The 11,735-nt window shown below is 40.1% G+C and overlaps 1 protein-coding gene and 1 long non-coding RNA gene across 2 annotated transcripts; both read right to left on the bottom strand.

Annotated features, from left to right (window-relative positions):
• Positions 1-2,017: 2,017 nt before the first annotated feature.
• Positions 2,018-2,887, bottom strand: LOC125475813. The gene is made up of 2 exons (XM_048581178.1): positions 2,798-2,887; positions 2,018-2,704 (listed from the first exon to the last, which is right to left on the bottom strand). Exons 1-2 carry the CDS (start codon positions 2,885-2,887, stop codon positions 2,018-2,020), a joined length of 777 nt encoding a protein of 258 aa, XP_048437135.1.
• A 1,765-nt stretch (positions 2,888-4,652) lies between these two features.
• LOC125475789 lies at positions 4,653-5,058 on the bottom strand. The gene is made up of 3 exons (XR_007257214.1): positions 5,018-5,058; positions 4,813-4,923; positions 4,653-4,680 (listed from the first exon to the last, which is right to left on the bottom strand). It is a non-coding gene; the product is annotated as an uncharacterized LOC125475789 (long non-coding RNA).
• Positions 5,059-11,735: the final 6,677 nt, after the last annotated feature.

Raw genomic sequence — 11,735 nt, 5'->3', positions numbered from 1 at the left:
TAGGGTAATTCATCTCATGGGATTTCAACTGCCGCGAAGCATAAGCAATCACCCTACCATGCTGCATCAATACACATCCCAGACCATTCAAGGAAGCATCGCTATAAACCTCAAAATCACCATTATCGTCCAGGAGTGCCAAAACAGGTGCATGAGTGAGACAATGCTTTAACTGCTGGAAACTCTGCTCACACTTATCATCCCACTCAAATTTAACTTCCTTCCTCGTTAACCTTGTCAGCGGCAAGGCAATCACCGAAAAATCCTTAACGAATCTCTGATAATACACCGCCAACCCAAGGAAACTTCTCACCTCAGTGACTGTTCGTGGTTGCTCCCAACTCTCCACAGCTGCAATCTTTTGAGGGTCAACCAAAATACCTTGAGCAGAAATGATGTGCCCCAAAAATGCAACTTGATCTAACCAGAATTGGCACTTGCTAAACTTAGCATACAATTGGTGTTCCCTCAATCTCTTCAACACTAAAGTAAGATGTCGAATATGCTCCGCTTTGGACTTAGAATACACCAAAATATCGTCAATGAAAACAATAACAAATCTATCCAAGTAAGGCTGGAACACCCGATTCATTAAATCCATGAAAGCTGCTGGTGCATTCGTCAACCCAAACGGCATAACCAGAAACTCGTAATGGCCGTAACGAGTCCTGAACGCCGTCTTAGGAACATCATCTCTACTAATCTTCAGCTGATAGTACCCAGACCTCAAGTCTATCTTAGAGAATACACAAGCACCTCGAAGTTGATCAAACAAATCATCGATACGAGGCAATGGATAACGGTTCTTAATCGTCACTCGATTCAATTGTCTGTAATCAATACACAGCCTCAAAGTTCCGTCTTTCTTTCTCACAAACAACACTGGAGCGCCCCAGGGCGAAGTACTAGGCTGAATAAACCCCTTATCCACTAATTCCTGCAACTGCACTTTTAATTCCCTTAATTCTGCGGGAGCCATACGATAAGGAGTCAAAGAAATAGGATTAGTACCTGGAAGCAACTCAATAGTGAACTCCACATCTCGATCTGGGGGTAAACCAGGTAAATCCTCGGGAAAAATATCAGGGAAGTGTCTGACCACTCTCACATCCTCAATTCTGTTAGGAACGGCCTCATCTAACACTACATGGGCTAGATACCCATGACAACCTTTAGACAACAACTTTTTCGCTCGTAAAGCCGAAATAACGCCGTGTCTCACCCCACTCTGCTCACCCACAAAAGTAACCACAGGTAGTCCAGGACGACGAAACGTAACTACTTTCCCGTAACAGTCAATATTAGCACGATTGGGGTGCAACCAATCCGCGCCCAAGATCACATCAAAGTCAACAATATCTAACGGGATAAGATCAGCTGGCATAACAACACCCTCTACTATCACTGGACAACCTGGGTACATACAATCTACCATACATCTCTCTCCTCTAGGCATAGCGAACTCTAAATCAAACCCTAGAGGTGTGGGGCGAGGTTGTGTCACTTGAGCAAATGTATGAGAAATAACGGAATGTGTAGCTCCGCAATCAATTAAGACTCTAGCAAAATAACCCAGAATGTTTAACGTACCCATTATTAGATCCGGGTTGTTCTGAGCATCCTGCAGGGAAATGTTGTGAATACACCCTTGACCTTGCTGTCGTCCGCCGCGACCTCTGCTCGCTTGAACACCGCGGCCTTGAGCTCCACGCCCCTGACTGGGCTGACCCAACTGTCTTGAAGACCCTGCACTACTAGTGGCCATCTCACCCTGCTGATATTGTCCTCCCTGGTACCACTGAGAACCACTTGCTGGGGCCGGAGGATACGGCATGTAGTTACCAGGATACGGGGGATAACCACCTTGTGAATACGGGTTCTGGGGATACTGGTGTTGTCCCGGAGCATAGGGAACAGCATCACCCTGGTAGTGGTAGGCACCACCCCTTCCTGCCTGACCATAACCACTCGGACCTTGAATTTGCAGAATTGGTGCAGGTCGTGGCATAAAGGTCTGCTACGGCCTCTGCTGCTGACCCTGGGGACAATTCACAGCTCTATGTCCCACCTGTCCACACGTGAAACACCCACTGTTGCCATACCTACACTCGCCGAAATGTTGGGTATTACACCTACGGCAAAATGGGACTCGGCTTCGGCCACCATCACCTTGTCTTTGGCCTCGAGCTCTTCCAGCAAACCTATTTCCTCGTCCCTGTCCAGAGGCACTAAAACTACCACTAGACGAACTCGAACTAGTACCACCCTTCTTGAAGTTCTGAGTCTGACGAGGCCCAAGCGACGTTTGACCTTTTCCCTTGTCATCTTTCTTCTGTTTGCCGTCCTTTTCTTCTTCATCACTGTCGCTCGACATGTTCTCAGAGTCCTCAATTCTCAACAGTATCTCGTAGAATTCCTGGTAGGACTCACAGGGTGTAGTGGTCGCCATCGAACGCCATCTCTTCTTAGTGCCTACACGGAAAAGGCGAAGCATCTCGGCTGGATTACTATTAATATCAGGATGATAACGGGACAGATCAGTGAACTTGCGATAGTATTCATTAGCCGTCATCTTCCGTTGTCTCAAATCAGTGAACTCCTGCTTCTTGTGATCAATGTACTCTGGGGGTACAAACCTCCTCTTGAATAACCTAATGAAAACATTCCAGTCGGTCCTCTCGGCTGGAGTTAAACTACGAAGCTCCTGCTCCCACCAAGATGCAGACTCCGTACCCAGAAACCATGAGGTCGTCTCGACCCATCTCTCAACAGGAAGGTTCCCCTGATTGTGCAACACTCGGAAAGTCTTCTCAATATGTTCTAACCAACGCTCGGCTCCCTCGGGCCCCTCATGACCGTGGAACTTATCCAATTTCAGGTTATACATAGTCTCCAGAGGAGTCCTCTGGGGAGGGCGAATAGCCGACTGGATAGCGTTAGCAATAGCTTCCCCCAGCTGAGTGAGATTAGGGAAACTAGACTCATCGGAGTGACGTGGTTCCCGACGAGGCGGCATGATTCTGACAGAAGGCACCAAAACTATTAGAATACTCACACAGACACAGGACTGCCAAACCTAGGCTCTGATACCAAACTGACACACCCCGAACGAGATCAGGGCGTGCTGGCCGTCACTCGGAGGTGACGTAACCATATGCACGTGCGGAAGCTAAATAAAGTAATATAAAAGTACGAATAAATTAAAATCTAGCATACAAAGTACTAAGACAAGTACTAGCGTAAGTGAGATGCTAAGTTCAGAGCAAGACTACAGCAGTCCAAAGAGAAAGGTACAATAATAGTACACCCGAAGGTGACCCTACATTGGTGAGTATCTGTCAGAAATGCCGGGACGCCCTCTGGGAAGACCACCACAACTGCTAAGCAACTAGAACCTGGAGGGGCGCAAAACAAAAGCGTGAGTGGGCAAAAACAAAGCTCTTTGAAAACTCTTTAACAAAACACATTCTAACCCCTCGCCGTAAAACCTGTATACATCCCAGAAAATGAAAGTATATACATATGTATAGATATGCCAAACATGCTCCAAGATATGCCATTCATGCTCGAGAATATGTCACATCGGAATCTCATAATAAATGTAAATGCTCAAGCATAACTCATATCAATAACATATAATCTAGCAGCTGGGAGTCACCTAACGTGACCTGTACGGCGGCCTATAGAGCTCCAATCTCAACTCACTAATCGAATCTGCACACGAGTCGGAACCACCTAACGTGGTCTGTACGACAGGCTTGGTGTAATATATATACGCTCTAGTGCTACGATCACGTGAAGCTGTGCGATAAATCGCGGGTCACCTACGAGTCGGAACCACCTAATGTGGTCTGTACGACAGGCTGTGCACCTAACCTGGATCCAAGCTGAGCGTGTGGTGCGGGAGGTGAACATACACGTGAAGGCTATGCCCTGGCCACGGGCGGGAGCACTAACACCGGGGTGCAGATAATGAGCTCTTTAAGCATCTCAAACTACAACTGCATAACAACATGAAACCACTTACCTGGCACTTACCTGTGCGTCCACAGCACCAAATACAATATATAAATATATGCCGCTACTAATGCATGTGATGATGCATAAGCGATAATAATAAAGTGCATGGCATAAATCAATTAACTCTTTTTATTCTATTTCTGGGAATTTAAAAGTATATAGGTATATACGGAAAACAAAAGCCCACTCACTGATAAGTGGAAGGGTCGTAGCCCCCCTGTCCCGAGTGAATACGTTCGTCCTCGGAGTACGTATCACCTATACGCGAAAAAGCTACGAAAACGTTAATTTAAACGCACATAACCAACTTTTCGTAATAATTTCTCATACATTGCTCAAAATGGACAAATGAATATACCAACGTGATCTACACAACCTCAGGATCACACCCATATTTTTAAATTAATTTTTGGACCACGCACGCGCCCCCACGCGCCTGATTACGCACGGACCCACGCGCCCCCACGCGCGGTCACGTGCCACGCACACTGACGGCGTCAACTGACGCCGTCAGGAATATTCCGTTGGACTGACGGAATATTCCCTAACTGACGCCGTCACTGCCGTTAGGAATATTCCGTTAAACTTAACGGAATATTCTCCTGTCTTCTCCGGCGAGCCACCGCCGCCTGCGCCGTCGCCGGCGCCGTCGCCGGAAAACTGCAAAACTTCAAACTTCGTTTTCTCACTCGTTTTTTAACCATTTTTCACGTTCTTTATACCAAAATGAAGCTTAGGACTAGTAGAATCACATTAGACTACTTTTAGGGTCTAAAAATCAAGGAATTATACCTGTCCACACAATCTAAATTCGGCCAACTTTGAACCTTGCTTTCCCGACGTCCAAATTCACCCAACGAAGCATTCCCAAGCTCCTTGAGACCTCACTAACACATCTACAAGCTTAAAACGTCCAAAAACATGCTAGATTAAGTTTGCATGAACAGTGCTCAAATCGGAGTTTGTCGAATCGACGTGAAAACGTAAGATTTCTCACCTGAAAATGGTATGGTTGTGCTCCTCTCGACTTCACGAGTTCAATGGTGTAATTGGTTTCTTGTTTTGTGAAGGTTTGAGTATGTTTGTGTGTGTGTGTCCGTGTGTTGGAGAAAGAAGAAGAAGAGAAATGGAGCTCAGGGAGAGAGAGAGAGAATGAGACAGAAAAGAGACATAGGAGAGGGAATCAGGGAAAGGTAGAGGAAAAAGAGAAAATGACAGGTGTGTGTGTGTGTGTCTCACACATTTCCACACTACCCGAAACTACACTAAACGCAATTTTAACGAACTAGGGGTAAAAAGGTAATTTCGCACGTACGATTCATTAGTTTCGGGACGGGATGTCATACACGGACACTTGTTGTAATAAAATTTCAGTGCTTAATAAGCAAGAAGAACAAGAAGAGTTTTTAATGGAATTAATTAGTAAAGTCGATGACCCTGATTTAAAATCTTTTTATTTGAAAAACTCAAAAATTTGATTTCTTCTCATGAACCTGGCACTAGTCAAATTTCTTCTCAAAAGATTTCTCTCAGCACCACTTTGGAACGGTTTAATAAACCAAAAAAGGATTTAACCATCAAGGATTTACAAAAAGAAATTAATCAAATTAAATCAGAAATTAAGTTTTTAAAAACCGAAAATACCGAAATTCGTTCGCAACTCAGTAGAGCACGTACACAAGCGCTTGTAGAAGAACAAGGTAATTCTTTCTCAAACTCCGATTCCGACGCTCACTCAAAAAAATCTTCTTCTTCAAAGGACCTTGTTTTAAGTCTTTTAGACAAAATTAGAATTAGAAAATGGTATTCTAAAATCAAAATAATAATTGACGATTTTTCTTTAGAAACTATCGCTTTAATTGATTCAGGCGCAGATTTAAATTGCATTCAAGAAGGGTTAATACCTACAAAGTATTATCACAAATCAACTGAGGTACTTAGCGCTGCTAATCAATCCCCAATGAATTTAAAATATGAGATCCCCAAAGCCCATGTTTGTCAACAAAATGTTTGTTTTAAAACTCCATTCGTTTTAATTAAAAATATTTCTGATCCAGTTATTTTGGAACTTCCTTTCATTGCATTAATTTATCCTTTTAAAGTTCATCACAACTGTATTTCAACAAAGGTTTTTGGCCAAAAAATTACTTTTGAATTTTGCATAGAAACAGATCTTAAAAATTTAAAACAACTACAAAAGGATAGTGTTTCAAAAACTCTCAACCAGATTACTGCAAAATCCCAACAAATTGCTTTTTTACAGGAAGAAATTCTTCACAAAAGAATTGAAGAACAGTTAACAAACAAATCTTTATTAGATTCTATTCGCCACTTTTCTGATAAGCTTACTAAAGAAATTTGTTCCGATCTTCCAAATGCTTTTTGGCATAGAAAACAGCATATTGTCAAACTCCCTTATATTAAAGATTTTGTTGAATCAAAAATCCCCACCAAAGCACGACCGATTCAAATGAACCAAGAAGTTTTAGAGTTTTGTAAAACCGAAATTAATCAACTTTTAGAAAAAGGAATTATCCGTAAAAGCAAATCTCCATGGTCTTGCCCTGCTTTTTATGTCCAGAAAAATGCAGAATTAGAACGCGGCGTTCCACGATTAGTTATTAACTACAAACCTTTGAATGATGTTTTAGAATGGATCCGATATCCAATCCCCAACAAAAGAGATTTGATAAAAAGACTTTCTCAAGCAACTGTTTTTTCCAAATTTGACATGAAATCAGGCTTTTGGAAAATTCAAATTCATGAATCTGATAAGTACAAAACTGCTTTTGTGACTCCTTTCGGACACTATGAATGGAATGTAATGCCTTTCGGCTTGAAAAACGCGCCAAGTGAATTTCAAAATATCATGAATGAGATTTTTAATCAATACAGCCATTTTTCAATTGTTTATATTGATGATGTATTAATTTTCTCAAAATCAATAGATGAGCATTGGAAGCATTTGCATGCATTTTCTAGGATCATTAAGTCTAATGGGTTAGTAGTCTCGGCATCTAAGATTAAGTTATTTCAAACCAAAGTTAGATTTTTAGGATACCATATTTACAGGTCTACCATTCAGCCAATTGATCGAGTCATCCAGTTTGCTGATAAATTTCCAGATCAAATTATTGATAAAACCCAGCTTCAGAGATTCCTTGGTTCTCTCAATTATGTTTCAGAATTTTATCCTCATCTTCGTCAACAATGTAAACCTTTGTTTGATCGTCTCAAGGAGAATCCTCCATCATGGTCTCAAAATCATACTTCCATTGTTAAACAGATAAAAAATCATGTCAAGACTTTACCTTGCCTTGGCATTCCAACTCCCGATTCTCTCAAAATAGTCGAGACTGATGCTTCTGATATCGGTTATGGAGGTATCCTCAAACAAAAAACTTTTTCCGAATCTCCTGAACAAATTGTTCGTTTCCATTCAGGAATTTGGAATCCGGCTCAAAGTAACTATAGTACTATTAAAAAAGAGATTTTATCAATTGTATTATGCATTAGCAAATTCCAAGATGATTTATTAAATCAAAAATTTTTAGTTCGTGTTGATTGCAAATCTGCAAAACATGTTTTACAAAAGGATGTTCAAAATATTGCATCAAAACAAATTTTTGCACGCTGGCAAGCCATATTAAGTATTTTTGATTTTGATATTGAATACATTAAAGGCAGCCAGAATTGCATACCAGATTTTCTGACCAGAGAATTTTTGCAGGGGAAGAATGGGTTCCAATCCTAATCAAAGAAGGCTTCCAGCCACTCTCACCCAAACCCCAGCACCAGTAAAACAAGAGTCTATTCCCGACTCTTCATCGGCACTCGCCATTACAAACAGATTTACTCCTTTAGGATCAACAGTAGGAAATATCCGACCAAACTACCAAACGGCCTTAGCCACCCCTTATGATCCTTACTCTTCAGTTCGTTCTCCAGCTCCTTCACAGCCTAAAACACCTAGCTATGGTAAAACATCTCCTTATGTCCAAAATCCCAATTCAGAAAAGCTTTTTAGCATCCCTCTTCACATTGACAAAAACCAACCCCCAGAGCGCATTGCCAAATTACTCCTTCCACCAAATTTTCATTTCTTACCAACTGAATCCTATAAAAGCCTAAAATATTACCAGGCTATCCTTTCAGAAACAGAAAGCATTGCTATTAAGCCAATTTACAGTACCACTCATCAAAACAAAATATTGTATCATTCACTCCATATTGGAAAATTCCTTACCAAACTCGAATGGGGAATCCCCCTTTATCACACAAAACCCCTTCATACTCAGCATGTCCTCATCCCAAACAATCATTACAATTACTATGATTATATCCAAGCATGGACCAACATTTTTCTCCACCAGACAGAAGACTTTAGTCATTCATGGTTCATAACCTTTGATAAAAATTTCAGGTTACGGTTTCCTGCATGGTTTCCAGATTGGTGGGCTTCCCATGGCCCAAGCTCTTCTATCATTCCAAATGACCTTCGTCATGTACTCACAAACAATTTCCAGCCCAGTTTTGACAGAAGTCGTTTCGACAACAGAGTTACTATTTTTTCACTGCTCATGGCCAAGTATAAGATTCCATGGATTCTCAAATGGAACTTTAAAGTGGACAATGGTGGTATTTACAGGTCCCGATGGGTAAAATGGTGGGATAAATTCAACCACCAAAAAATTATTGATCTTGTAAAAATGGAATTTCCCCAGGTATCTTCTCAGGCACTGCCAATCAAAGTTTCAACTTCGTCCTCACAAGCTTTGCCAGTTCACCAACAATTTCCTGAGTTGCAAAAAACCCAGGAGCCAATTCAATCCCTATCAGACATTAGTCCGTCATCTTCCCTCAAAGGAAAACCTGCTAAGTCCTCTAGCTCGAAGAAAGAAAAATCTGCAAAGTCTTCCCAGCTTCTGGATATGGCCCAACTGCTCATGGCTGAAGCAGCAATGCTACAAAAAAGAAAAGGTTCAGATTCGGACTCTGACGCATCTGATGCCTCATCTCAACTTCCCTCCAAATGGGCAGATCAAGTAGATCTTCAAGATGCCCAGGACCCATTTGATTATTAACCTACAGTATTTGCCCATGTGATTGTGTCAGCCAAACAACATCATCAGCAGTAGCTGCTATCATCTCTTCCGTAAAAGACAAGGCATTATTCTCAAATAGTGAAAAACAAAAAAGTCACTATTCATTTAACTTTTGTAAAAGAATCAAAGCATCTTCACTATTCATTCAGCTTTTGTAAAAGTAACATCGTGACTCCACAGTAGAGGTTCATCAGTCAGCCAGCGGGATTCCCGGATCAAAATGGCATCCTTCAATCAGTCTCCTCCCTCTATAAAAAAAGACCTCATCTTCAGAAGACATATATAGTTTTTTAAACACTCTCTGCGTATTCAAAAGAACAGAGAATATTTCCAAACACTTGTAATACATATTATTCAGGATTCCTGCGAGCTCCACCTTGTTAACTTATTTCATCTGCCATTAGGCAATACCTGTTTGTAATCTGCATTGCAGTAAGTTTTCAATAAAACTTATTTTCAAAATATACTTGCATCATTACATTCATTCATTATATGCTACTCTGTTTTTATATGTTTTACTTCCGCACTCTGAATTATATGGAAGGTTATGCCTCCTGCTATTCTTTTTAATTCAATATATAGGGCACAGCTAAATCCAAGGAGAAAAAAGAACTAGGGTGTTTGAATTATCTTAGGACTCCTAGAATCATATGGGAATTATTTAGAATGTGATAAGGATTCATTTTGCAGCCGGAAATAAGTTGAGATAATGTTGGATAAGATTAGATAAGATAAGATAGGACTGGATAAGATGAGATAAGTTTGGATAAGGTTGGATAAGATTATGTATTTCATTGTCTTCCAAGCTTTAACTTTGATTCCTCCAGATCTTTGCACATGTTTAGCACATGTTAAACACCAAAAACATCCAGCCCATATGCTCTTCACTCATGGTATCCAATCCATGTCCAAAACTGCTCCAAATTGCTCCATTTGGCCATTTATTGTCATCTTTACCAATTGAACCTACAATAATACAAATATAACATAAATTACCAAAATAAATAGAAATTAACGAAGTAAATGCAAAAAAATAAGATAACAAAGTCGCATATATACACTCCTATTAGACTCAATCTCTCTATCACTCTCTGTAAAGCTCACTCTTCTCTCTATCTCTCGATTCTATCCGAATCTCACTCTCCTCTCTCTCTCTTGATTCTCTCATTCACCTATCTCACTCCTAATTCTCTCCATCTTTTGCTTTCATCACTCATTATCTCAGTCTTTTTCTCTCTCTCTCTCTCTCTCTCTCTTTCCCTCCCTTTCTCCCTCTCTCCCTCTCCCTTTCTCTCTGTTCCTCTGGCTCTCTGTCACTCTCTCCTCCGCACCTGATACCTGCCGCCACACTACGAAGCCACTCCATCTCACCACGCAGCAACATTACTAGGTAAGCAGCCAGTATCCCTTAATTCACTCTCCTTTAATTCAATTATTTATTAGTGCAATTTTTCATTTTTTTTTCTATTGAATTGCTTTAATTAGAACACTAGGGATTTAGGATTCGAATTGGGAATCCTAGGTTAGGGATTTAGGGTTCGAATTGGGAATCTTGGGTTAGGGTTTTCAAATTGCGAATTTGGGGTTCGTATTTTTTTATTTTTTATTTTCCATTTTTTTGGTTATAAACAAAACTGGGTATCGAATTGGGAATCAAATAAGGGTTTCAAATTGAGATTACCTAATGTGAAGGAGAGGAAGTCCAGGCAAATTCCATTAACAAAACCGGGGATTATACATTAAGAAATTTGGAAATTTTGCTTTGAATACTACTATCATAGATCAAACTCATTAAGAAAACACAACATTATGTCTCGGGCTCAAGCCCTTCCCCCTCCCTCTCGTCTAGGTTAGAGTAGTGACACAAAAAAAAAAAAAAAAAAAAAAAAAGTTTTACTACAGTATAGTTATTAAATGATTCCTTACTTCCCATTTTATGCAGTATTTTTTAATCATAGGTTTAATTTGGTTTCTTCTGTATTGGACATGCTCATCATGTTTCACAATTTGCCAATGCTACAGTGGTCCCTTTAAGCTTCACCTTTATCTTGCCCGCTAAGGCACCAAAATATTTTATTCTTTTGTATATTGTAGTGTGTGGAATCATGATGCCGCTCATACTCTTGAGAATATTTCTTTTTTCACTATTTGGATTTGGATTCTTAACTTTATTATTCTCTGTCTCGGTCATTCAAGTAATATATATTTTGTTATGTTTGATTTATGTAATTTGGGGCTTTATAGAATTGGATATTTGGTATACTGAAAAGTGGACTAGCATTCAACAACTTTGGAATATAATGATGTAGACTCTATGCATGGATGTGTTTTCTTGATAATCAGGATGTGGTGAAGGGAAATATTTACCTGTTTATCGTATTGTGAATTTGTAATTTTGAGTTTCGTAATGTTGTGTTTGGTATTCAATAATTGGATTTGGATTTGGATTGAAATTTCCTACGTTTTATATCTTAGTTTGCTTCATTTGATTTTATACCACAATTTTCACCCTCTACTCCTAAACCCTTGGATTTGGATTTGGATTGAAATTTCCTATGTTTTATATCTTAGTTTGCTTCATTTGATTTTATACCACAATTTTCAACCTCT

Source organism: the organism of the source record quoted next, unplaced genomic scaffold (assembly GCF_019419815.1).
Source record: "Pyrus x bretschneideri cultivar Hongxiangsu unplaced genomic scaffold, Pyrus_bretschneideri_v1 Contig16, whole genome shotgun sequence".
NCBI lineage: Eukaryota > Viridiplantae > Streptophyta > Magnoliopsida > Rosales > Rosaceae > Pyrus > Pyrus x bretschneideri.
The sequence above is the reverse complement of the archived record's forward strand: the minus strand, read 5'-3'. Positions and strand labels throughout refer to the sequence as shown.

Coding starts and splice junctions, on each gene's coding strand:
- LOC125475813 (XM_048581178.1), bottom strand. CDS start 2,887: ATGTATAACCTGAAATTGGATAAGTTCCACGGTCATGAGGGGCCCGAG. Junction 2,705..2,797: donor ATATTGAGAAGACTTTCCGA/GTGTTGCACAAT, acceptor TGGTGGGAGCAG/GAGCTTCGTAGTTTAACTCC.